We start from the raw sequence: 26,695 nt of genomic DNA on the forward strand, positions 1-26,695 counted from the left end.
AAGATGATTTCAATGAGAGACAAATCTGTGCAGATTTTTTACTGGCTCAGTGTTTATCAGTTGTTTTCCAAAGTAAAAGCAAATGTTTTTAAATATATTTCATTTTTGTTCAACACAATAGTTTGATTTCATAGAGGACTAAGAAAAAAAGACTTTTGAGAGGATGAAATGCTAACAATTTGCACAATTTTATATCTAAATGATGAAACGATTTTTAAAAGTAGTCATTCATTTACTATTTCTCCTTTTCCAGGTGCCTGGTTCGACTTGCACTCACCACCGTAGAATCATCAACCAGTGATGAGAAAAAGTACATCGTACAAATCTAAAAATGGATTGCCAAACTGTTGTATCAAGTTGACTTTTGCCACTCTTCCACAGGGACGCGAGTCTGGACGCGCTACTGCCATATTTAAAGACGGGTACGCAGGCTTTTACCAAATGTCTTTTGCCCTTACTCAGCTCCATTTATCATTTTGTATTTTTTTTTTTCCCGCAGCGCTGCAGAAGCTTTCATGTCGGCCATGCCCGACAGCCGAGCAGTGTGCGGAGGAAGCCGACTGGTTCAGGAAGATTGGTAGCCGCCGCTCTTTCTTAGCTCGGCGCCGACTGAGCACAACTGGTCACACTCGCAATCGTGCGCATTGTCTTTGTGGGGCCACCAGCGTGGAACTCAGCGCTGCAATGTGAGGGAAACCCGGACAGGATGCGCCACTTCTTTGTGCTCTCTTACCAGGTGAGTGTGTGTGCCCACAAAGTTGATACATGCTAAATTCTGATGCTTCACACAAAACAAAAAAAAAATGTTGGTTGACACTGGGGCTGGGCAATAAATCGAAATGATTTCATCAATTTGTCATTTTAAACGTTCATGACATGGAGGTTTTGCACAAGCGGCACCATGCTGATTGGGTGCTTTAAAAGACATCTTCACAATACACTTGCTGACTAGACTAGACCAGACTAACGGCAAAATTCTACTTCCTTGTGCTTTTTAGGCAGGTTATGCACAAATAATGATTAGCTATTGTTTGCCATGAGTTATGAATGTTAAGTTTAAAAAAAAAAAAAACTTCAAATCAAGACCGTATTTTCCTTATAAGGCGCATTGGTTTAAGTTTAGAACATTCAAGTGTTGAATGTGTGACGGCCAATCAGGACTGCGATTGACCTTTTTTCCAGCTGTCCCAGATGTGTCGTCCCGAGCGCGCCATTCTCATGGCCCAGAAAATGTGTCTGCTCATGGCCGCCGCCGCCGCCTTAGAGTTCTACAGGGCCGCTCCTCACGTCGGCCGGGTTTGTCCGCCGGCCACTTGCTCCTCTTTGACCGGCTCAAGAGTCTGCACAAGACATTTCCTTACATCATTTTTTTCCTCTTTTCCGTTTGCATACAAAGTGTCACGGAAGATGGAAACGCGCTTTGCTATTGAGCATTGAAGAGCGCCGATGGGCTGTGGTGTTTGTATGTTTTTTTCTTCCTTCCCAGAACCAAGACCTCCGTCAGGCGCTGGAGCACATGGCGTCATGCGCAGAGGTGTGCAAAACCCTCAAGGCCACAGGTAGCGTACGCAATAGACGAGGCCGCCGTTCGCCACAGAGTCAAGACGCGATCTCTCGTTGGGCAAGGACAGGAAGCTCCCCCAAGGACCCCGCGGACACGCTGCTGCTGCTTTACGAGTTTGAGGCGCGCGCCAAACTTAACGACCCCGAGGTGGCTGGCGTGCTGGACTCCATCTTGGAGCAGGACGAGGTGGAGCCCAAAGTTCTGGAGACCATTGCCGGTAAAAAAAAAAAAAAAACAGCAGCAAAGACGCGATCGCTATCTGCAAATGTTTGCGGCTCAGGGGCACATTTTCCAAAGTTTTTGCCACGTGCCTCGTTTCTTGTCACATTATGTCAATTTCTGCGGAATTGAAATGGCAAGACCCCTTTCCAAAAAGTCGCTAAAATAACAAGCCAATAACTGACTGCTTTAGCCAATCTGACGGATGCCGAATGACGAAAACGTTCTAAAAAAACAGCCATCAAACAGTAGATTTCATCTATCATTTTAATCCATCTGGAGCAGTTGAATAATTGGGGGGGGGGGGACAATTTATCGTCCAGGTTTACTTCTTCGCATCGAGTGATTGAAGGTAGTGGTTTTTATAAACCTAAATTACAAACAATATGTATATTGTATTTTCCCCACGATAAGGCGCATCGGATTATAAGGCTTCACCTTCAATGAATGGCCAATTTTAAAACCGTTTTCATATATAAGGCGCACCGCATTGTAAGGTGTATAGAATAGAAGCTACAGTTGTGGCTAGGGTTGCATTAGGCATCCACCAGATGGAGCTGCGCTCAAGGGAATCAAAACAATCAGATGTCAATCAAACCGCATTCAGAAAGAGCTCACGCGTGCGTTTTGCGGCCCGCCGGCAGCTTTGGCCATGGAGCCGCCGGCTTACTTCCCGCCGCTGTGCAAGAAGGCCCTGAGGGCGGCGCTGTCCCTCCACAAGAAGGCGGCCCGGCCGGACCCGGAGCGCTGCGCCAAGTGCATCCACAGCCTGATCCAGTTGGCGCTGCCCGGCGGCGCCTCTCAGCTGGAGGCCCGCGTGCTGCAGGAGGCCTGGGACTACTACCAGGAGGCGCTGGCCCTCATGGATGGCGCCGTGAGTCAAAGCCCGAGAAGGAAAGGCAATGAGCTTTCCCGCATGCGTTTCACGTCTTCCGTCGCCGCTAGCGCTGCCCCCAGACAACTTTAGCACCTGCGATACCGTTACGCATTTGATTCGATAGCCAAGGAGCCCCCTCTCCGTTCCCGCAGGCGGACGGCCTCCCGGAGACGCAGATCCTGTGGCTGCTGACGCGCGCCTGGAACACGGGCGTCCTGCTCTACAGCCTGACGCGCTACGGGCAGGCCGAGAGGTGGTGCGCGCTGGCCATGGGCTTGCTGCGCCATCTGGGTTCCCTGCGCCACGCCTACCACTCCCAGGTCACGCAGGCAAAACTAGTCAGCTTACCCTTCAGCTCCATCCCACAATGTACACGCCTCGCTTTTTCCTCTCACTTCAAACATACGAAATGTCATGAATCAAAACAAAAACATTGAAAGCATGTCAAACAAACAAAAAAAACATTCAAACTGATGACCCCACCAAATACAATCACTCTCCACTCAAAAAACAAATGAAAAAAAAATTATATAACAAAAAACTTAAAAAAAAATCATATACTGTATTAAATATAAATATTAAAAAATAAACTCCAAAATATAAAGGAAAATACATAATGAAATAATGAAAAGCGTATAATAAACATTAAAAATATTGACTCAAACTACTAAAAAAACATGCATAAATCAACGTATAAAATGAGTTAAAAAACATGTATAACTAAAATATTTTACAAAATGATGTATTAAATATGAATATTAAAAAATAACCCCCCACATACTAATAAAATATATTGAATGAAAAGTGCATAATAAACACAAAATTTTCTAAAAAATAGTAACTCAAAAACTACAAAAACACATAAACCAAAGTATTATAAAATGAATGGAAAAACATCTATAAGCAACATTTTTTTCCAAAATTATATATTAAATATAAATGTATAAAAAACCGTGTAGCTAACTAAAAGTATTTTTCAAAAATCAATATATTAAAAAGAAAACATCCCCAAAATACTAACAAACAATAAATGAATATACAAAGTAAAAAGTATCAAAATTCGTTAAAAATGTGGACGCCACTCAAAATAACCTTCATAAATCAAGGTACATTATAAGATCAATTAAAAAAAACCGAAAATGTATAACGAACAAGCAAAGTATTGTATATAAGACCATCCCCCGTGCCTCATTCGAATGCAAACGCAAACGCCCCCAAGTCTTGGGGGGGTGAACAAGATGACAATTGTGTCCCAATATTTGCGTCCGCAGATGTCCCAGCTTTACAGCAAAGTCCTGGCCCGTCTGGATCAAGCCAAGAACGTCGTGGAAGCATAAGCCCCGCCCCCTCGGCGACGGTTCTCGCCTCTTCGTTCCCCAATCGAGTCACGCGTGGGTCGGCCGGCGCAACAATGAACCAAAACCAGCAACAAGAAATCTTCCTTTGCCACTCCTCGTTGACGTCATCGCTCGACGTGGGGTTCTTTCGCATGTTCGAAATGTGAGGCGCACTGTTGGAGCCTTTGGAGACAAGTTCAAAAAAATTGGTTGGGTGAAATTACAACATCGCACAACGAGGGAAAAAAAAAAAAATCATCTTACAGCTATCTGAAAACAAATATGACTAAATACAGTTCTACAAATAAAGCAAAAAGCTGCTTGTTCATTGAATTTGTTGTATTCCTTTTTGATGCTCAACACAAGTCCATTTGAAATTTGAACAGCTGGCGTCATAAACGAGTCAACCGCTACATTTCAAGACTAGTACAAAATTGGGACTGTAGAAAAATTCTGGGCGTTTGCCAAAATCGATGCATGCGGCAATCAGAAAAACTTTTTCGTATCACTCTACGACAGTGACGCGAGGAGACGGAAGTTCTTTCTGATTGGATGGAATATAGCTACTGTCCCCTAGCGGCTAGACATGCTTATTACACGGGAGAACGTGCGGCTTTCAATCGCCCTGATTACAAGTAGACAACTTAGTCTTCTCGCAGACTACAAATATTTTTTTTTTGGGGGGGGGGGGGGGGGGGGGGTGCCACGACGAAATAAGTGTGCCAAAGTCGTAACTGAGTCACATATTTTATTTTCAAACAAATAAATTCTTGTCAAGTCCCTCCCCCCCAAATAATAAAAGCCCAAAGAAAACGATCGCTTTGACGTTTGTCAGTAATATGAGGACGGCGTTGCCGTGGTGACAAGGACAACAAAAGTAGAGCGCTCGGTCCCCTGAAGCCGCCTGCCAGCCCGACCGCCCGCCTGGGACCGCTCCCTCCGCTGCACACCCCCTCCCTGTCTCCCTTCCCCCACAAAAAGCAATAGAATGACGTCATCGTTACAGCCTCGTGAAGTACACGCACGCGCGCACGCACAGGACAGGTGGCCATTGAGTTGTTTTTTTTTTTAACATCACAGCCCCAAAATGCAAAGAGCAGAGAAGTGAAGTCTTTGGGCTTTAACATGGCTGACGGAAGTCACAAGTACCACAAGCACCTTTTCCTCCCGTTCAAGAATGACATCACAAAAAAAAAAAAAAAAAAAAAAAAAGGTAAAGGTTTGGGAGTTTGGGCTTTGGACTGAAATTTCAACACGGAGGTCAAAATGGCCTTTTCCGGTGCGGCCTTTGCGCAACATCCTGCTTTCAAACCTAACCCAGGACACCAAAATCATTTTCCCATGACAAATCACAAACGTTGAGCAATCTATTGCTTGGCTTCGTGTTAAATAAATAAAACCGTGAAAAAATGGAAATCAAAGTAAAATTCTAAAAAATTTGTGAGAATTCATCTTTTCGGAAATTCCATTGTCATTTCAACTTTCCTCACTTTGAATTCTATAAGTAAAAATCGTGCCAACCTTTTTTTCTCTACCAGCTAATGCTCTGCGGCACGAAAAAAACCCCCACATTAACAATGACTATAGAATGTTTATTTTTTTTTCTTCAAAACTGTGTAGCCCTATCAAGTAGCATGGAATCCTGTGAAAATTCTTCCCCCCGTGCATTTGTGGTTCAGCTTTTGTTCCCGTAACGCCCAATGTCCCAAACTTGAAGGTAGGCCATGTTCATTCTATACATCCAAACTCCTTGCACAAGTATTGACAAATGAGGGCCTTTTCACTAGTTTTTGTTTCCTGTCCTGTTAGTCGCTTCAAAGTTGACTTACCTGCCATTTGTGGTCTATAAAACATTTTCGGTCTCACTTTGAATCACACATGCATGAAGCGCAGGTGAGGGAGGGAGGGAGGGAGGGGAGGGGCTTAATATGCTGGAGGAGCATGGGCGGGGCTTAATATGCTGGAGGAGCATGGGCGGGGCTTATTTACATCGTACACCTAGCACTCCCTTTGAAACAGTCTGCAAACAGTTAGAAATGGCTGTGTTCCATTCAGTTATTCCCTGAACTCGGCGGAGGGGTTGCTGGGGAAAACGGAGGGGAGGGGGCGACCCAGAGGGGTCCGCGTTGGCACTTCCTGTTTGGGGGTTTGGCTCTCTGAAGACGAAGAAGGGGGAAAAAAAAAATCCCTTTCACAGTTGGGCTTGCCGACGTGCGCAGTGCTGCGTTCGGGGGGCCTCGCAGTTGTCGTACATTTGAGATTCCACAGCTCAAACCCCAAGGGCTTTTTTTTTTTTTTTCCAATAAATACCCCGTTGTCCCGTCTGTACAGTGGTCCAAGCACTTGATGAATAATTCATATAGAACACAAAGCTTTTAATTCGGCTCAACTTTAGTGTCGTCATATTTTTTGGACAATCCAAAACAGATTTTTTTTTTGTTTTAATGGGCATGACATCCAATACAATTATTGTCTTGTTCTACCCGTTATAAGGCTGCTGTCGTGGCAGCAGATAGGACAGTACCATGTGACCAGAAGACCAGAAAAACAAACGAAAAAAACAAAACAAAAAAAACTTATTGGAAGGCAGAGCGTGTAAGAGGGCGGTCTGCAGTTCCACACTTTCGTTAGTTTAGGGGAGGGGGGGGGGCAGTAACTCCTAATTGGATGGATTGCTGTAGTACTGGCGGTTGCGGTGCGAGGGCGCTATTGCACTGAAAGGAGGACAAGCGGGAATCAGTCAGTATTGAATGTAAGGCAGTTTGGTGTTTTGCAGAGCCCACTTACACGTCTCTACCCCCCAGCAACGGCCCCACCCCCCCACCCCACACACGGCCCGCCTTGAATACAAGAGCGGCTCCCCCCAAAACTAAAATAATAAGCACAAGCCAAAGAAAAAGAATTCAAACAAGCCCTCCAAATGGCCCATTCTAGTGAAGTGTAAAACTTGGTTTTCTCTCACGCGCTCGCTCTCAATATATATATATATATATATATATTTATATTTATATATATTTATATGTATAGTAAAATCTCTGTAGGATTTTATTCACCTTGTGACGTCATAATATAAATGAAGGGATCGTTGGCGCGGAGACGATAAATAATTCCCGAGAAACAAGAGTACCGTCAGAAGGGCTCCGTTCGTCCAGTCCCTTTCGGGGGAGGGGGGAAAGAAAACGACAAAAACAACCGAGCCAAAAGGCGTCATCTTTGCGTGTGGTCTTTTTTCACCGTGATTGGATGAACATTTACAAAGTGTCCCGATTGGGCGGGATTAGTCTCTGCTTCGATGACGCTCTCTCGCTTTCCGTCTGGCGAAAAACACTGTCAGTCTGTCAACAGAAAGGAGCGATTCCCTTTTCTCGTTTTTTTTTTTTTTAGTATGACCCAAAAGAAAGGAAAAAAAAAAATCAGAAGACGACGTCTCTCCGTTGCAGTCTTGTGACGGATGGCGTGGAGAAACTCATGCAGGGGGTGCACAGTCACAGTAATCGATGGTGAGAAGACTTTTGTTTTGCCTTTCCATTTAGAGAGTAACAGAATGATGACACGCAAACTTTATATGAAACGTAGCCGTAAAAATGAGGTGGGGGGGGGGGGGAAGGAGCTCAGAGCTTCTCGGGGGACGGGATCCAGATGTACGGGCCCGACTGCTCCTCGATGATCAGCTTGATTTTGTTGTAGATCTCCTCCAGCGAGTCGCCCTGGACAATAGCTGCAGGCGCGCAAGCACGCGGTGAGCGCGGGCAAGCTAGCGCCAGCGGGGGGGGGCCAAGGTTACCTGTGAAAAACTCTCCGAAGTCCTGCTCCAGCTTGACGGCCTTGTCGAAGACTTTGTTGGCCTGCTCGTACGTCTGCCGCTTGTTCATTTCCCTGCGCCGCGCGCCGGCAAAAGTTAGCACGCTAAGCGACGAGTTAGCGGCGCGGCGCGGCGGCGAGCGGCTTACATGAGGGCTTCGATGGATTTTGGTTTAATAAAGATGGCGATGGGGTAGAGTTGTGCTTGCTGCAGTCGTTTGATGGCGTTGCCCGACACGTCCAGGATGCAGTGCTTCCCCTGCGGAGCACACCGTCAATACCGCCGTTTCCAGCGTTTGGATTTTGGGATTATAAAGTCCACCGGGGAGCCAATGGGCAGAAAAGATTTTAGCTCGCATCCTAATTGGCCTGTGAGCGGCTAACTTTCTTAGGTAAATAAGGGTTGAGCTGAAGTTGCAAAACAACGTCATCTCGCAGGGAGAGAAAGGCACATGCAAATGGGGTCACTACGAGAGAAACTGCAGGGGGTTTCCGAGACGTATTTTTTTGTAAGTGGGTGGAAGCGCGAGACACCTGGGTGCAACCCCCTCCCGACAGTAAAGTTTTTATGTTTCCTATTGTGCCAGGGTTAGTCTCAAGCAAGTCAAATCTGCATTTGTACAAAATTATGGATTACACAAGACAAGACAAGCTTATCTAGATAAAAACGTGACCTAAAACAAACGTTACTAAGAATATTTGTTATTTGGCTCTCCGGTGGACTGTCTAATTACAAGTGGCATTCGGAATATCGTCCAGGCGCTAAACCTCTTAGCGTGAAGTGGCCTCGGAAAGTTAGCGTTATGCAGTAGGAGCCCACCGCCGGGCTGAGGCGTAAGCGCGTACCCGTTCAGCCACAGTTCTGACAGACAGGACGCTGGTCCCGTAGAGGTTCTCGTTGAACTGGCCCGCCTCGATGAACTTGTTGTCTTGGATGTCTTTCTCCATTTGCTCGCGCGAGCCCACAAAGTGGTAGTCCTGGCCGTCCATCTCGTTCTCTCGCCGCGGACGGGTGGTGTCTGGCGGACGGCAAGCGGGACGGGCCGGTTCGGACCCTGCGTTTGGACTAGGCGTTCGCGCGCGCGGTCAACTCACGGGGTACGCAGGAGCCGAACTTGTGCGGGAACTCGGAAATGAGGTCGTCGTTGACGCGGTCCTTCATGGGGCCCAGGATGATCACGGGTCTCGTGTAGTGGACTGCGGACGCGAAAGCGACGCGCAAAGGTCACCGCCGGCCGCTCCTCGGTCACCGCGAATCGCGGCGGGATGGCATGGATTTTGGCGCCGCGCGCACACACACAAAAGTTACTTACTTTCTTGTCGAATGACGGGCTCGTAGGAGAGGATGGTGTCTTCCTGCCCCTCTGTCATGGTAAAAACACGCAAAGACAAAACAAATCGCGTCATTGGACGCTCGCCGTCGGGCGGCAAAGCAGAGCCCTCGCACGGCGGATGCGGATTTTACACGGCGGCGACGAGGGGCGAAACGCGGCCGGCGACTCACTTGAGCTGCTTTCGCTGTCGCTCGTGTTGGACGTCAGGCATTCTGCAAGGAGAAGCGGGAGAGCGAGCGCCGTCAACATCACCCGGCGTCGCCGTCGCCATCGTTTTCATGCAAGCGGCTCGGAGACTTAGTCCGGTGTTTCCCAACCTTTCGCCCGAGGCTCAACTTTTTTTGGGCAAATGGCTAGAAAATGTCCATTCGTAAACCCGACACAATTTTGAGCGGCCATTCTACGAAGACGATTCAAAATAAGACAATTTAACGTCTTTTTGATAGCTATCTTACTCTAAGCACACACCCACCTTTTTTGAAGCGTTATTAGTGTCATCACGGTTTAAATTACCCCAGTAATCGCAGCAGGGGTGGCAAACAAGACCTAAGAACTTGTATTAAATCATTTTCTGGGTCCGAATAAGAGAAATCTGAGCATTTTAACGGTTGGGAATCACTATTCTAAGCCGAACAGAAGAAGAAGAAGAAGCAGTCGGAAGAGAAGAAAAGTGGCGCTGCGTGAGGCAGCCATGCAAGTTTAAAGATTGAGGAAACGGTTTTGGCAAATCCGGCGCTTCCTGCCATCACATCCCAAATGAGGCGCAATCCCCAGAACACCGGCTTCCTCTTGCTCCGTGTCATCACGCCGGGGGCGGGGTACCAAAATAAATAAAAAACAAAAAGGCTAGTGCGTTACTCCACCGAGCACGTGTTATGTCACGTTGCCGTGGCAACACCCGGCTCCACTAACGGAGAGCATTAAGTGTGTCGCCCTATTTGACACGACTCCCACTGTTGTTGACCAACAGCCATTTGCTCTCACAATTGCAAAAATATTTATTCAGTATGGCGCAAAACTCCAAGAACAAAATCATTGGGACACACTGGCAATCGTATGCTTTCAATAGAGCTCCAGCGCACAGGTCAAGCTCCAGTTTCCGGATTTTAATATTCATTATAGTTACATATTATATATAATGCGATAATAGCAAAAGTAACTACGCTGTATATATATGTATGAACTTAAAATAGGAATATGTACTGTATTACATCATAATTAGAGTATTGTGATTTTAAGACTTTAAGGTATGACGGGAGTCCGGGCTAAGCCGATGATCAAAGTCATTGAAAGGCTCGCAAATGTCGTAAGTTGTCTGCGAGCGCCCACTGGCGGTTTTGGGGTCTCAAGACAAAAATTTCTATTGCGCCCTGTTTGCGAGTTGCCGTTGAAAGGATGAATGCAAAAATCGTGACAAATGCACGGTAAAACATCTGGTAGTAAAGTGAGACATGCGCATCTTTGTTCCAATAAAGGCCGGACCGACGCCAATCGACCAGCAATGACTCGAGTCGTGCCTTCCTCTGGCAGGTGTGCGTTCCGATACTTTTGCCAACGTTGCCCAAATCTGTATTTTCAAGTGCGCAAAGCGTAGAGGGGTTTTTGTGCGTCCCCCGTGCCAGCCCCTCCCCCGCTCGCTTGACCGGTGCTCGGGGGACAAGCGCGAGACTTACTCAAACTCTTTGATCCATAAAAGTCATCGCTTAACCCCGGGAAGTCCTAGGTGTCCCCACAGGTGAGAGCAGAGAACAAAAAGACAAGAGAAGACAGCAGACAGGAAGAAGAAGAGGTTAGTGATAGTCGGGGCAGAGAGGAAGAGGAGTGCTCTGTGTGCGTTTGCGGTGGGAGCATTCGAGAAAAAAAAAAAAAAAAAAAAAAATCGGTGTAGCGTACGTCAGTGCTTTATGACGCTGTTGTGGTATGGCAGCACAGTGTTAGGAAGCCCGCTGTGTGTTAGTGTGGCCGGCGACTACACACAAAGGCGTGCACGCACACACACGTTCACACACAGGCGCCCACTCCTCTCGGAGGACGTCGGAGAGGTGCCGACGTGTGGCAGAGGTGCCGAGAACATATTAAGAGTTACTCTCACGTCTTTTACTGTGAATCAAAAACAAAAAACAAAGTCAGGTCGCGAATTGCGCTCAAGTAACAAATCAAGTCATAAAGTCTTTGTCACAACATTGGAAATTGTCATTTTCAAACAGACTTGTCCAGTAGTTTGAGTCAAAGTCGAGTCTTTTCCAAATTTTAGCCACGGAAGCGGTCAAATTGCGCCCCCTCTGCCACGTGGCTGGCGGCGCCGCGAACGGGATGAGCAAAGCGTTGGTGGAAGGGAGACGGATGGAAAGACAGAACTCAAGTGTGAAAGGAGGAAAAGAAAGGATGAAAGCCAAGAGACCCTCCCCCCTTGGTTTTTTCTTTTGGATTTTTTTGTTACTCACGTTCAGACTCCACCAAGTCGTGCACAATATTCTCCTTGCTCTTGTAAAAGGGAAACTTTCGTGACAGGTTGAAGCTTTTTTTGCGCTTTACTTTGACTGGCTGGGGGAGGAAGGGGGGGGTGGGGGCGGGGGGGATGAGAGGGAAAACACATAAAAACAAAACAAAACAAAAAAGAAAATAAACAGAATGGATTTCAATGACGGCACTCAAGACGCATGCAAAACAATAAAGTGGAATGTGTGGCCAACAACAAATCATTGAGGAAAAAAATGAAAATGAGAAGCGGGCCTCGGATGGAAATGAACGCACACGCGGCAGCTTCTTGTTATGTTGAGTACATGGCACGTTTCCTCATATAGTGGCCGGCCGAGGGAGTGTCACAAAACACGTACAGTAAGTAGTCCTCGCCTTGATAGCTTAACACAGGGGCCCCCACCCTTTTTTTATCACTGCGGACCGGTCAACACTAAAGAGGTTTGTCGGGGGAGGAACTTATACCGCGCCAGTACAAAATCTAACAAGGTAGTCACATGAGACAATAATCATAACAATAAAGTTAGTGTGTGTTGGTGATGCTGTTTTGGTTAGCAACAACGTACTAAAGTGTTCTGTTGCCAACTTACAACCCTCCCAACTGAGGTGCTTTGGGCTGTTCTTTTATCCTTTGAAGGCATCTACTCGACGAGAGGCCATTATTTGAGGAAGCGCGTCATTTACATATTCAGCCATTGCAAAATGTCTTTGGTGTGTGTGAGGTGCGCTTGTGCTGTATCTTTTGCACGCAACTTACCCTGTTGGATTCGATCATGCCTGTCCGGGCGTGGAACTTGACTGTTTTTAACCTGGCCCGCTCTTTCTTCTCCACTCTGGAAACAAGAAGTTGAAAAAAAAAAAAAATATGACAACTGAGTCTGGGCAGAACATTTTTTTTCTTTTCTAAAAAGTGGCTCCAAGATGTGCCATGGCTTAAAGCACACCGAAATGTGGAGCAAAATTTAGCGCTCATATTCTCAATTTTTGCTTGATTTGGCAAACATGAAAAAAAAGCATGTGAATGTAGCTCAAGTTATTGCTAACAAACAAGTAGCAAATACCCGTCAACCACCGGAGTGTGCTGAATTTGACCAAGGTTGTAATTTGCCATTACATATCTGTATATAATCTTACAGAGAATTTCCAATGTGTGCACAAGATAAAAAAACAAAATCGGTATACAGAACGTTAGCAATTTATACTTCTTCTAATTTCAAAGCATTATCATCTTGACAGTGCTTTTTGTTACATAACCAAACTTAATAGCACAGTAAGAACCGGTTGCAAAACTACACAAAAATCTACTTTTTGGCACAAAAAAAATGAATAGTTTCCAGTGATTTTTCCGTCCTCGGTTAAACAGATGCTCGTCGAGTGACTTACTGCACAAATTTGGCTTTTGTCAGCAAGAAAAGAAGGAAAAAGTCTAGTGCGTGTTTGTGGTCACGCGTCACCTCCCTACAAGCATTTCAAAACAGGAGGTCACTCTAACCATTTTAAATGAATACAGAAAGAAAAAAAACATTCATTCACAATGTTTCAAGGTATTTTTGAGTTCTGCTGATCGCTTTAGAGTGTGCAACTAATGTATTTTTTTTATTTTTTATTCATACGCTTAGGAAAACGCTCGCTGGCCGAATAGATTGCGAGGTACGGCGTACGCGCTTGAAAAAGTGTTTCCACGTGTACAAATGACGCTGAAAGCGTAAAACCCTGAGGATGCGGGCCGGCTGCATACACAGACTGATTGCTGCTAATGTGGGAGCAACACTGAGAAGGATTTTGAGGAAAAAACAAAACAAAACAAAAAACCTGATGTGCAACCCCGATTATAGATATGGCTTACCTTTTCTTGCTGGGAATGACCCCGATCTGCTCACTCTCCCCATGAGGCGTCACCAGCCGAGCCTGCCACCACTCGTCGTCGGACGCGTTGATGACGTGGAGGATGTCGCCGTAAGAGAAGCTCAGCCCTTGGCTGGGCAGGCAGCTGTCCCTCGTGCGGTCATAGTCAAACAAAGCTCTGTGAAGACAAAAATAAATAAATAAAAACAAAAGCCTTGGACCCGGATGCTCAAATCGCAAGTCCTATGAAGGACGTAACAGGCAGGGGGCATGGTTTCAGAGCCGGCTCATAAAACAAACAAAAACACACACACAGCAAACATTGCCACAGCCTGCTTCGCATCGGCACGCTGTAAAAAGTTGACAGTCTCCGTTTAAAAGTGTCGTCGTCATGTGACGACCTGCTTTTAGGTGGCAACTCAGGTTGGCAAGACTTTAAATAGAGCGCAAGTATCCCGAGTGTCTGTAACTTGTACTTTCTTTGTAAGAACGTTGTCATTTATGATAATATTCCCAAAATTCATTTGCTTGTCGATCCAACAACTTACAACTGTGGATGAGATGCTAGCTCATGTTAGTTCTTCTCTTCAGCACGTTATATAGTGCTGCCTTGCATGCAGTTAGCTTGTTAGCATTTCCCTTTGTGCCAGGTATTTCCCGTTTTGTAATCTGCATTGATAAGTACTCATTTGCATTACATGATATTCTTGCATTTGTTATGAGTAGGGCTGTCAACTATGGAATATTTTGAAAATAGATTATTTTATTCAAACAATCAGAAAAAAAAACAATCTGCATTCAGATCGTCTTGTTTCATTTGTCTTTTTTTGATTAAACACAAAAGATAATCAGTGATTTCATGAACACAAAATGAACCTCATAACTGATAAGCGACAAGGCGAGTCCTCGCGTTGGAAGCTCACCTTGCAGGCCAAACGCTTCCGCATTCCCGAGGCTGGGCCGAGAGGACGCGCGGCGGACGCTGCGCTTTTCGTGAGGCGCGCAGGAGCAGGCCGGGCCCCGTTTGCCTTTTGGAAGAGCTCGCATACAAGGAGCGGAGCCACACAATGGAGGCTTGTACAGTATGTGGAGGGAGGGCTCAGTGGAGCTACGTCACGCGCCTCTTTGACTTTGATCACCTTGACTCCGGCGTGACTCACTGATTCCACAGCCTCTGTTTGCTGTTGACTTATGACAGCAACCGCCGTCAGGCTACAACACCCCGTCGTTATCTATGTGGGTTTGAAAAGGTGGAGGCGCAATGCATTTAACGCATCGCATAAATAAATAAAGCGGAAAACCTCCACAAACGTCACATGACCAAACCCAGAAAACAACGCGAGCCCGAGGGGGATTTGACATAAGTTCCGCATGCTTTATTTTGGAGCTGTATTTGATTTCTGTCTAATATCAGCTCGAGCTTTCACAATTCATCAATGGGTCTCCAACTAATTGATTATCAAATTAATCATCTGTTTTTAAAATATAGTCGGGTTTCCTGTAAAACATATCGGGCACAAATGAACACACATCCATGTTGGCAAACGGATTTTGCGGCCGGATCACCTCAAGTCGGGGACGGCCAAGGCTCCTTGTGCCTCCGCCCTACTCCCCACGCGTGCATTGTGGAAGCGTCTGACACAAGCTTGGACTGGCTTTCCAGCACACTCTTGTGGAATGTTCTCGTCGGAGAGGTGTTGTTCCCAAAACACGCAACGGCTCACTGGCTCGTCAAGCCATTATTTTTAACTGGGACCAGAGAGACTTTCACTGACACCGTTGTAGAGTTCAAGTACAATATGGAAGGAGAGCGGGGGTTGACAGTCGTTTGCGCTACTTGAATAACATCGGTGACGTCGGTGATATGCGGTGACTCAAGAACACCGGGGGACATATTTTCTCCTTTGGCTTTACTCATGTAATAAGTAGATATTGGCGTTTAAAAAAACAAAAAACAAAGCAAAAATAATACAACTTCCATGAATCCATTGGATTATGATGTTTTTTTAATTGTACGTGCAGGCAGGTTTCGATTTGAAACGATATGACAATTGTGTATTATTTTTCAGAGCCCAGTTTGAGACGCATTGACGCCGAGACTGCTCATTGACAACCATGTCCCGGCATGAATGGAAAATACTTTTGGCGCTCCGGGCGTCACTCGCATTTCATAGTTCGCGCTTTATTTGTAGGCTGGCATGAGGCAAGAGGTTTCAGTGTATAATCCTTGCCAGGCGATAGTGTGACAGGTTTTGACAGCGAGTGTTTTTTTTTTTTTCGGTAGCGTATTTCTCAGAGTACAAGCCAACCTCGCTTATAAGTCGACCCCCCCTTTTTTAAACTTCAATTTGGGTGAAAAAAAAAATGTGTTTATGTAAGTCTAGCCCTGACTTTACCTGACATAGAGGGAGCGTTTCTCGCTGGTGCGCAGGGAGCCGGATCCCGAGCTCATGCTGCTGTTCATCATCTGCTCCCTAAGATCGTGGATCTTGGACTCGAAGCGGCTGTACTCTGGGTGGATGGAAAAAAAAAAAGAAGGACAAATGTTACCCAAAAGTCACGCAGAAGAAGCTATTCTAACAGCTTCTGTTGAGAGCACTCATTGCCCCCCTCCAGATAAAAATCTCAAGCATTGACCAGTGATAAAAAAGGGTGGGGACCCCCGATTTAAAGAGATGGTCCACCTATAAAATTCAGTTAATTTTCAAATATTCAATTTTTAAAGCGACAAATTCAATTTTAATTCAATGTATTGCTCAACCCTATATTTGTGTTCTAAAGAAGCAGTGAGTGGAATGTTCTGCGGTTAGTTTCAACGGACAGAGCATCTCCCAACGCGGCCTAAAATGAGTAATGGAAAACGGAATGAAAGCTCGCACTGATTAATAAAGCCCGGAACAGATGGTTTATCACAGATCTGGCTAAAGCATACGCCAATGTCCCATAACAGTGAATTAATGACACAAATTATACAAATTAATGAAGTTCAACTCGGGCTCTTTAGTGTGCCTCAATGAGAGACAGAGAAAAAAGGAGGAGTGTGGTAAGGGAGGCGGGAAGGCCACCAACAACACCGCAAACACGATCGTTCCTCATAAAAGCAGAAATCGGTGAGTGGCGCCCGCTGACGAATGGCTTCCCCTGAGCCGTCTCATTAATAAGATTCTCACAGGAAGTGGCACATGGGCTGATTTGCTTTGCGCATTCCATCATTAGAAAGACAAAACCGTGCGCTAGTAGAATAACTGTGGTGCCATGGACGTATTTTCTCACTCCCGCACGACACTTCTCCGCACTTAAAAGTACAAAAACAAAAAAAACAAAAAACGCGACCTTGTTCCATTAAGACTAAAAAAAGCTAGCGACCATATGTAATTAGGATATTTCAGTGTTGCGGACAGTGAAAAAAAGAACACTTTTGCCAAGCAGCGTGACAAAGTTAGTAAGTTATTGACAAACGACAGCGACGTTCCAACCAAGTTACATCACGCTGTAAAAAACACGCCTCTTAGGAGCCGAGCAGCAACTTCCAATGTAGTCATAACTGGCGGCCAACACTTCCTGCGCATCTCAAAGTCCAGACTTTGGCCGACCGGCAGACAGGTAGCCCGGACAAAGCAAACATCCACGCCTCTGAGGATGACCTCACAGGAGTTACTCACGAGCTCTCGAGCAGGTGCATAAACAAAACGGAGGTCAGCGAACCCTCATCCTCCCCCCTAGCAAAACCTATGGGGGAGAACGTCTCCCTCGGGGAGTTGAGGCACCAAGGTGAAGTAAACAGGCGCCCGCCGACCGCCGCGGCAACACAGACAAAAGCCGCTTGCAGTAGAGGGTAGCAGAAAAATACTGAATGCGTCGGGAACAACTTAACTAAAGAATAAGAAAGAAGCAAATATGTTGTTGTGATCCTAAATTCCTAGTCTACGAATTTTTGTCTCATCAACACAAACAAACTAAAAACAAAAAAAAAACGATGTTTTTCTCTCCACTTTTGCCCCTCCGTCCCCTCGGCCGACGGACCCAGCGGGGCGGACGACGGAACGAAGCCCGGGGAGGAAGGGGGCGGGGGAAGAAAATGAGCGTCTAAATGACTTGGCGCAAGCTGAAGGCCGGCTAAAGGCCGCCTCGCATTCCGCGCCTTCCAAAGCCATTCATCTGTGGACGCTGAAGCGGAGCAGGAAGAAGAGTGAGCCGCAATCACGCCGCACGCTCCCCGGGGGACTTTGCGGAGGGAACGCTTGCTGGGCTGCCAAGCCCCGGCTACTAATGACAACATCACAATGCGGACTTGTCTCTGTAGCGCACATCACATGATACGCGCAGCTCAGTCAAAAAGAAAAAAGATCCCTTTCGGAAAAGGCGGAGGGGGCGGGCGCCGAGGGCCGCCCGCCATTGTGCCTTTGAACGTCGGCTGCGACCCACCTGTTAAAAGGCGCTTTACAGGTAGTCTTTTGTTGGCCCGCGACAAACAGGAAGAGTCACGGAAACAAGCGTTCCTCTATCCTGCCGGGCTTGTGTGTAAAAATAACAAGACGAGCTGAAAGTCAAAGAGCGGTCCAAACGCTAATGGCGCGCGCAGGTACGCACCAAGGCAGATGAAAACGCTTTTAAGCCTTTGAATAAGCAACCCCAACGAGGGCGGGCGACATCGGCAGCTGAGGGTTTTGGGTGAACGCTAGCCCCCGGGCGCAGGCAGATTCGGATTTTCATGCTAGGATAACCTTTAGCAAAATGATCACTGTCATGCTAACGGTTGAAAAATGTTGTCTTGTGTAATGTGTGAATATTTCACTCTCCCCCCAGTGAACACAATAAAAACACAATAAATGGATTATTTCAGACAATTGTTAAATATGAAAAGTCAAGAAAATCACAACATTTTCTTCTAACTAAAATCAAAATTCATTACTAAAGTCTCGTTATTTCCATGAGTCAAGTTGTGGTGGCCTTCTCAGAACCCGTACCGGCCCAGAATATTCACCATATAACAACAATGAGTTTCAATGATTATTCGACATTCAGTCTTTATACTGCACTGTTAATTTTGGGCCAAATTCTGGTATTTTCTATGTCAATGTGTATAAAATGCACCAACACTTTGGCAACAATATCCAATCTAGAGCAAAACTGAAGAAATCTCATCTTGCTAAACTCCTCATATTTTGTTGTGTTCATATTTGTAGGTGATCTATTTGTTGTGGATTAAGTTAAGCGATTATCAGATTTCCCACATTGTGAGCGGTCAGTAAATGCTTCACCAGTGGTGCATGCGCACAAAGCAGGTTTTTTTTTGTTTTGTCTAAGTCACAACGACTGAAGTCGCACATCTTTCCAATTTGAGACGAGTCAAGGTGTGCAAATATTTGCCCGTAAGATTACGAAAAGCCAAAACGTCATCGGTCAACATCACATCTATTGACATGTCGCTTTTAGCAAAATTGCTCGAATAAAATGTAGTTCCCCAACTTTGCACCACTGACAGTGAAGGTTTTTGTTTTTTTCAAAGCCAGATTTTTTTCCCACCCAAACTAATCTGGCCAATGAAGATAACTGAACTAAAACTCCTGATGTCAATAAAGCAGGGGTGTCAAACTCGTTTAAACTTGCGGGCGCATGGGGAAAACCTAGTCTCAAGTGGGCCGGTCCAATAAAATCATGGTATCTATTTATATAACTTCAAAACAACTTGTAATGTATTATTCTTATTTTACATAACGTTCAAAATAATACAACAGCATTATTTATCATAAAATATTCACATCATTATTAATCATAAAACATTTCAAGTTTTTCATTTATTAAAAAAAATTGAGCTCATTTTTATACCATCCAAAATCATCTCGCAGGCCGGATTAAATCCATTTGCGGACCAGAACCAGCCCGCCGGCAGTATGTTTGATACCCCTGCCTTAAAGCCACACACCCTACACACAAATCCTACAGTACACGCAGGAAGAGAACATTAAAACGAGTTAATGGACTTTGCCAGGAGGGGAAGCCTACTGAGAGAAAGTTATCAGCGCAAACTGTATTGCATGTGCACTTTTGGCGATGGCTGTGAAAAGATAAGATTAGGCGAGCTACCCGCAACACTTAGTTTGTCATTGTCATTTTTCGCATGTTTGTGTGAAACATGCAGATACAAACGAAATCTGAAAATTCAGGGAGCTTTCAAAGGTGAAACGTTTTCATTGGAATGACCTTGAATTAGCAAGAATTTATGAGAATATTTGGGCACAGGCCAGGAATGAACAAGGCTAAACTTCCATTTTAGAGCGGTTGCACAGAACATAGCAAAAATGCATTTTTTGTCAAGCGCCGCCTAATTGCCTCTTTCTTCTCGGAATGGATGTCGGCAAAAACAACTTCCACGCTCTGATATCATAACAGTCGACACTTGGGTAAAGAACATCTCAAGTAAGATGATCAGCAAATAATTTCCAAAGACCTCAATTTCAAACAAATTGGACGCGTCCAAAGATGGCTACCCGAGCAAGAGTAATGAGGATTTTTTGATTTTTCTTTTTCTTTTTACTTGTGACAATCATCTGACGGCGCACGTGTGCCTAATGTTTTTTCCGGTGAGCGAGCATATCCGAGTGGCCTCGCATCTACGTGTGATCCAAGGCGCATCAATTATACATGAGCATGCCTCACAAATGCTACGAGGAGAAACATGAGGCCCTTTTCTTTCAGCTCAGACCTTTCAAGCACATCACACACACACGCGCACACACACATGCTACTGTGGCGGCGGCAGACCAATTGGGAGTCGTAAGAGACAGCTACTAGAAACTGGGACTGTTCTGCTGCGTGTCCTCATTAGTCACGCAGCTTTTTCACATTTTATTTGGGGGGTGGTGGGGGGTCATCTTCTGATCCACTTACGCAACACGTCCGGCATGTGCTTGTAATAGGAGAGTGCGTTCTGTTTGTAGGGAGTGAATCTAGCAGATCCACAATGACCTTGCTCGGCATTTCAAAGAACGATGACAGTGAACTCGCTTCTACTGATCACAAATGAATCGATTTGTGGTTTTAGGGGCATTAAGATGACGCCAAAAGGCAGACTAAAAGGGAGGTAGTAATTGGTATTAAGGAAAAAAGGGGGTTTGCATGCTAGGGAGGAGCTAAGTTTAGCCTGGGTTGTTAGAGGAGGTTATGGAGAGCCTTTGGTCTCTTAAGTTGCTGTTTACAAAGTTCGCGAGTTCAAGAGTTATGTAAAACAAGTTGGAAATTATATTAAAATGTTTTGAGATCCTAGTTTACTCTTCCTTTGCGTTAACCTAACCCGGGTGTGTGAGTTTCATGAGAGAGACCGGCACTACCACAAGACATGTGATTGGCTCCCGGCACAACCATCGTCCAATGAGGGCCGGAGTTGGGGCACTTGGAGAAACACAGTAATCAATGATATTAAACTAGTTGTTGATTGTTTAAAAAGTTTAAAAACGGCTTTCAATGACAACAACAACAATTCCTGCAAAGTTGATAGTAAGTACACTTGTGATGGCAACAAGTGGAGCTTGAGGTTCGCACTCCTCTCCTTTGGTGCTTAGGTGTTGCTGACGTTGCACAAACAACCTCACGCATTTCCTCATATTTTCTTTCATGTTAATTAGATGCCTTCCGCAAGTCAATCAAAGCACACATTTGAGTCCTATTTACTCCCCCACTTCCTGCTCAGACTGTCCTTGAACACGCACGGGGGTGTCGACTCAATTGGTTCCTCCTGTGCCAAAATCGGAGGAACGACCTTTTTTTTTTTTTTTTTTTTTTTTTGGAATGCCACTGCGTTACTAGGGTCCCTGGCTGGCTCGGCTTGCAGGAAGTCAATCATTAGCAAGCGCTTGTCTTGCATGTTTGAAGTGCAGAGTTAAATATTGTACACAGATAAGTGGCCCGGCTAACTTTTGAGTATGCGAGCCCACCGCAAAGCTAAATGCGCCTGTCGGACAATATTACAGTCAACAAGCACCCAATTGTGAATTTTTGGGTTGAACAAGGCGAAAAATTGCCTTAAATGGCCTGCTCCTTTGAAGACAAGAAAAGGTTATGACGTTCTCAAAAAGAGGTTGTACTCATAAAGTAGACGTTTAAATTTTGCACTGCAGATACTATGTGTATGTATGGATGTGTGTGTGTATATATATATATATGCATATATATATATATATATATATATATATATATATATATATATATATATATATATATATATAGATAGATAGATAGATAGATAGATAGATAGATAGATAGATAGATAGATAGATAGATAGATAGATAGATAGATAGATAGATAGATAGATAGATAGATGAGGGACTGGTGGATCGAGTATTTCTATCGAAAGACTCTCACAATATCGCCTTTGTCATTATGTCATTGAGGCATGCTGAAAACACGCAGAGAAAAACTAGAAAAACGAGACAGTAAACATGTCATACCGTGTTATCGTAACCCTGATGTCCCCACAATGCGCCGAGCGTGTTTACATTTGTCAGCATTTGAGACTGCCGCAATGGAATTTTCATGCATAAAATATGGTATAGAATAAAGCCTGTTAGAGGTATGAATCATTTTTGGCCTCGCTAGGACAACTAACACAACTTTGGATCGCTAGTAATATGTTATTAGTGAGAACAAACTTCTGACCGCTACGAATGACATGACAAGTTGAAATCTAGCACGTTTCACGAGTAGTACAAGAGCGCGCCCGTCAACTACAGCAGTTTCCACTCACATAACGTGTGACTTCTGGTGGAGTTCTAATGTACTATTATGTTATACACCAGTGCAATGAATAATCTTACGGGTGAGGACAAAGAGCTATTGCTTTCCAGTACGGTGTGACCTTTCTGCACACTAGCGGGACACCCCGACATACGTATAGGAGTACTACTAGTGTGAGAAAAGTACTGGTGAGCTTCTTGGTGGTACCCGTAGGTTCCAGGAAACTACTAGTGTGTGACACATGACTACTTGTGAGCATAGTGTGACGACTACAGCTCGGTGGTACTTGTCAGGTGTAATAGGACACTAGTAAGCCAAAAGTGGAACTAGTAGTGGAAGTAACATGACTTGTTGGTGTAATAGTGAGCTGCAGGGTCCTACTAGTTGAAACAAAGCGCAAAGGACTGCCTGGATCTGCACTTTATGAGCTTTCTGCACAATGATTGAACACCTAGGCGTAATAGTAGAAGCGCTAGTGAGGCAAAAGTACTGGTGGGGTTCTTGGTGGTACGAGTAAGCTCCAGGAAACTACTAGTCTGTGACGCATTTTAGTTATGAGTAGTGCGACGACAGCAGCGCAATAGTTCAGTCAAAAGACACTAACAGGCCAAATGTGGAACTAGTAGTGGAAGTAACCTTACTTGTCGCTGTAATAATGTACTAGTCGAGACAAAGCGCATGCGAGTGGGTGGCAAGCATATGGAATAATGGCTCAAACGTCTTTCCATTACACACCTGTTGGACCACACCTGAGCGTCCCCACCTAAAGCCTTGGCCTTACATAAGAGCCGCACCGGAGTGAGTTTTAGCCACCTAACAATGCAGCCCAGCGTGTCCTACTACACAGCACTGGTTAATCCAGCTTCAACCGTGTCGAGTAACCACCACGTTAAGAAGATTAAAACCCAAACTAGTGGCAAGCGTTAATACGCGAACGTGGGCGATCCTGCTGACTTTATGATAAACAACAACAGAACACCTTGGTGTTAAAAAAAAAAGATTTAAATCGGGCTAAAGGTGGTTTAAGTGTTTTAGTAGCTAACTAGCTATAAGCTCAAGTCACCGAGGAAGTAGAGACAGGTTAGTTAGTGAAGAAAGTCCCGGGCTGCCGAATTACACTTGCATGGCACACTTTACAATAGATTATTCTTCCGGTGTTCAAACGTCGCCTTGCCTTGCCTCACCTTGTAAGTTTCGCTGTCGTCCGCCGGTGTTTTGTCGGCTCTTCAGCCGGCCATGAGCGAGTTCACGCGGCTTGTGCTGGGCTGCTGCTGCTGCTGTTGAGCGCTAGCCCATCCCCCAAGCTCGCAACCCGGCTGCCAGTAACATTCAAATTGCTGGCTTGGCCTATTTCCACCTCTTTTCTTCTTCCACGCTTTTTTTTGTGACAGCTGCTCTTCTAGTCCGTCTTTTGTCGCTTTTCTCTTGGTGTGCGCCGGTGTGCGCGTTCACCGGGGGAGCAAGTCCGCACAGCGAGTGAAGTGAAGGAAAGGGGCGGGCGACCGGGCTTGCTTTGCCCGCCTTACGAGAAGCTAACCCGACTGCATGCTAGCCGTGGCGCCGCCCCCTCACGCACTCGATATCCGTCCGCGCGAGCAACTTGAGAGCTAGTGATGGGACCTTTAGCTCTTTATAGAGAAACTTTCATAAACGAATTGTTCACGAAAGAGAGCAGTTCAAATGACTGGCTTATGCATTTTTATTTATTTATTTATTTTAGGTAGGTGGGCATTTTACAATGTTTAGCTGGTCCGTCGTTTACAGGTTTGTGAACCCCTTTCCGTCATCATCGGTCCGTCGTTTTTGGAAGTTTACACTGACATAAACCGACGGTCGGTCATCCAAATGACAACAGCACTTCAGCCATCCCTTCTGGTCAATTTAAAACAAGAGCCAAATCTGTGCCTTAAGTCTTTCAGCATCCAGGCAAACTTCTGACAAAAAACACGCATGCGACAACATGTACGCTGTATAATGGTTGAATGTGTTCCCCTGGCACTAGACTGCAAGAAGTAACGGTATTAGTGATTGATCACTATTCCCGTCATACTTGTCATACTACATATATGTTCATCCCTCCACAACATAAATGTCACAGTGTCAATAAGACCCTGAGGTGTGTGCAGTTATCCCAATATCAGAGATCGGTTCATTCACGCACGTTCACTGAAAAGAGCCGTCCAAAGACTGGCTCTTGGATTATTTCTCTTAAAATAAACACTGGGATTCGTGAGGAATCCTAAATTATGTCATATTATTTGTTTATATGAAGGAACATTTACTATTGTTTTCCTCTCAAATATTCGAAGGGGCAGTGTGTAAGATTTAGACCATTTTTCATTGTAAAGGAATACATCAAATGAGCGTAAATTTCAAAAACTTGCAAAAGAATGTGTTCTTAATGAGCAACGGTATGTTTTAAATCTAATCATGCCACGCTGCTCAACACCACATTATCCATCCAATTTCGTTATTTTCTCCGGCATGGCTCACTTGGCAGGACTGTGTATTCCAGAAGAAGTGGAGGCATACCTTCAGGTCTGTACTGAGCGATGATGGTGACCGTCTGTCCGGCTCTCTTCAGGGCGGCGGCCGCCTGCTCGTGCGTGGCGTTCCTTAGATTCACGCCGTTCACCTGCCGCCAAAACCAAGATCTTAAACAAACATCTCAAGTGAAGGGCAGTTTGTTTGAACAGTTCTAGAAGACAATTTGCGGGGTACATCTGTCTCTCAGCTCTGTGTGATGACCTCATACACAGGTGATGAACTCCAGTCCTCGAGGGCTCATTCAGAAAAACGAAAGGATTTAAGCATTTCACGAACCATATCAAATAATGTGGCGGGACGGTTCTGGTCCCAGGATCTTGCGTTTCACACCTGTGCTGTAGAGCTTTTCTAATTTTTTCTAATTAGGATGCAAATCATCTAAGCTAGGTCACTTGTATCTCAAAGCGCCAAATATTAGTACTAAAAGTATTCTGGTCAGCTGGAAGTGGTTAAGAGGAAAAGAGGAAGCCTCGCTTGGCATTTACTGACCGACAGAATGCGGTCGCCTCTCCTCAGCTCGCCGCTGAGGTCAGCCGGCCCCCCGGCCAGGATGAAGGAGACGAAGATGCCCTCGCCGTCCTCGCCGCCTACGATGTTGAAGCCCAGCCCGGTGGAGCCCTTGTGCAGCAGCACCTTTCTCGGCTCCCTGCCCGGACAAAAAAGTCAGCCTGATTAGTGAAAAAGTGGAGAGTGAGTCAAAATGAGAATAAAAGAGGGGTCCTCCTGGACTGAAGTAATGGCGAATTCATTCATGTAAAACATAAAAGACTAAAGGATAGCCTGAGGATGTTATGTGGTAAATCTCAAACACTTAAAATGCAACAAATATATAGTTTACGGATATGAACTGAAGAAAACTGAAGATGAGATTTCTTCTGTTTTGCTATAGTTTTTACACAATTGCCTTATACACTGTAACAGAAAATACCAGAATTTGACCCCAAAAAGTAAGGGTGCGTCTTATACACTGGTGCGTCTTGTGTTTGGGGAATTATGGTAAATCCCTTGAAAACTTGGGTCAAATGATGTAAGCCACAGTTTTTGAGCTGTTTGTAGTTTTTTTCATGACAGTTTGTGACATTAAAATAATTATTTCCCATAATAATCAACCTCAATGGGAAACTGGATGTTGATGGTGTTCCACTTGGATGTTCCTCTGCATCCTGCTGTTAGATAATCCTGCATTTTTTTTAATTTTTTTTTTGACATCCGTAAGAGCATGAGAAGCCACACAAGCGGATCCCAGCAGTTTTTATCCACTGGCTGGACGGACACACACACTTCAGCGCCCACTCAATTGAACATACGTGGGCCGAATAACACATCCTGCACCCCCCACCCCCCATCTCCGCTTTTTGCATTAACTGATGACTCAGTCTCCAGAAAGGCTTGCACACATGTGCGCACAACTATGAAGGCAGCCCATGCAATGCGAAGGCATTCCAAACAATATACATTCATGCATGCACACGCAAGCGCAAATTCCTTCCGCCACAAACACGCTGCATGGTTCCCATTAGTGGTTTTTCCTGCAGTCCACGGGAACAATTCCATCCCCGGCCCGATTGGCTGTGCTCGATTTTGCCATTAAGGCCACTTTTTTCCCCCTGCATCCTACTGCTGCGGCAGCACTCCGCAATTTCAAGATTCGTGCCTGGGAAAATACTTGATGATGAGAAAAAAAAAAATCCAGATCCACAAAAACCCACAAAGTGCGCAGGGAAAGGAAGACAACTGAAAGTGTCTGTGGAAAACCATTGGAGGCGGTGAAGAAAATATCTTGGCAGGCTTCTCACAGGCCCGCTGTAAAGCCAGAATTCTGATTTTATTTTCACTATTCAGATTTCAAAGTCAAAATTGTGAGAATAAAGTACTCCTCACGTTGTAGTCACAATCCGGACTTTAATTTTAGCCAGAAACCTCTAGTCCGATCGGCATTCTGAGGGCCACGTAAAAGGA

At 45.3% G+C, this 26,695-nt stretch overlaps 2 protein-coding genes across 8 annotated transcripts in view; one reads left to right on the forward strand and one right to left on the reverse strand.

The window, feature by feature from the left end:
- The window catches only part of tex11 (testis expressed 11), a 50,149-nt gene extending 45,819 nt beyond the window's left edge, over positions 1 to 4,330 (forward strand). For all 4 annotated transcript variants that reach the window (XM_088431741.1, XM_088431738.1, XM_088431739.1 and 1 more), the window contains 10 exons: positions 254 to 310; positions 382 to 422; positions 500 to 577; positions 666 to 736; positions 1,183 to 1,296; positions 1,487 to 1,559; positions 1,632 to 1,781; positions 2,428 to 2,657; positions 2,813 to 2,980; positions 3,932 to 4,330. In XM_088431741.1, the coding sequence (XP_088287867.1) occupies positions 254 to 310; positions 382 to 422; positions 500 to 577; positions 666 to 736; positions 1,183 to 1,296; positions 1,487 to 1,559; positions 1,632 to 1,781; positions 2,428 to 2,657; positions 2,813 to 2,980; positions 3,932 to 3,997 (1,048 nt within the window). In that variant the 3' untranslated portion in view covers positions 3,998 to 4,330. The remainder of the gene's footprint in view (positions 1 to 253; positions 311 to 381; positions 423 to 499; positions 578 to 665; positions 737 to 1,182; positions 1,297 to 1,486; positions 1,560 to 1,631; positions 1,782 to 2,427; positions 2,658 to 2,812; positions 2,981 to 3,931) is intronic.
- Positions 4,331 to 4,727: 397 nt separating this feature from the next.
- Positions 4,728 to 26,695, reverse strand: part of dlg3 (discs, large homolog 3 (Drosophila)) — a 53,219-nt gene continuing 31,251 nt past the window's right edge. For 2 of the 4 annotated variants that reach the window (XM_088431745.1, XM_088431744.1), the window contains 13 exons: positions 25,226 to 25,382; positions 24,722 to 24,824; positions 15,852 to 15,966; positions 13,457 to 13,633; positions 12,368 to 12,443; positions 10,806 to 10,851; positions 9,303 to 9,344; positions 9,112 to 9,162; positions 8,894 to 8,995; positions 8,645 to 8,817; positions 7,948 to 8,057; positions 7,782 to 7,873; positions 4,728 to 7,715 (listed from right to left, as the gene is read on the reverse strand). In XM_088431745.1, coding sequence (XP_088287871.1) covers positions 7,609 to 7,715; positions 7,782 to 7,873; positions 7,948 to 8,057; positions 8,645 to 8,817; positions 8,894 to 8,995; positions 9,112 to 9,162; positions 9,303 to 9,344; positions 10,806 to 10,851; positions 12,368 to 12,443; positions 13,457 to 13,633; positions 15,852 to 15,966; positions 24,722 to 24,824; positions 25,226 to 25,382 — 1,351 coding nt within the window. In that variant the 3' untranslated portion in view covers positions 4,728 to 7,608. Of the gene's footprint in view, positions 7,716 to 7,781; positions 7,874 to 7,947; positions 8,058 to 8,644; positions 8,818 to 8,893; positions 8,996 to 9,111; positions 9,163 to 9,302; positions 9,345 to 10,805; positions 10,852 to 11,576; positions 11,677 to 12,367; positions 12,444 to 13,456; positions 13,634 to 15,851; positions 15,967 to 24,721; positions 24,825 to 25,225; positions 25,383 to 26,695 lie in introns of all 4 variants that reach the window. The other 2 variants (XM_088431743.1, XM_088431742.1) reach the window with 1 other exon arrangement.

Source organism: Hippichthys cyanospilos, chromosome 13 (assembly GCF_059441005.1).
Source record: "Hippichthys cyanospilos isolate Australia breed blue-spotted pipefish chromosome 13, RoL_Hcya_1.0, whole genome shotgun sequence".
Taxonomy (NCBI): domain Eukaryota; kingdom Metazoa; phylum Chordata; class Actinopteri; order Syngnathiformes; family Syngnathidae; genus Hippichthys; species Hippichthys cyanospilos.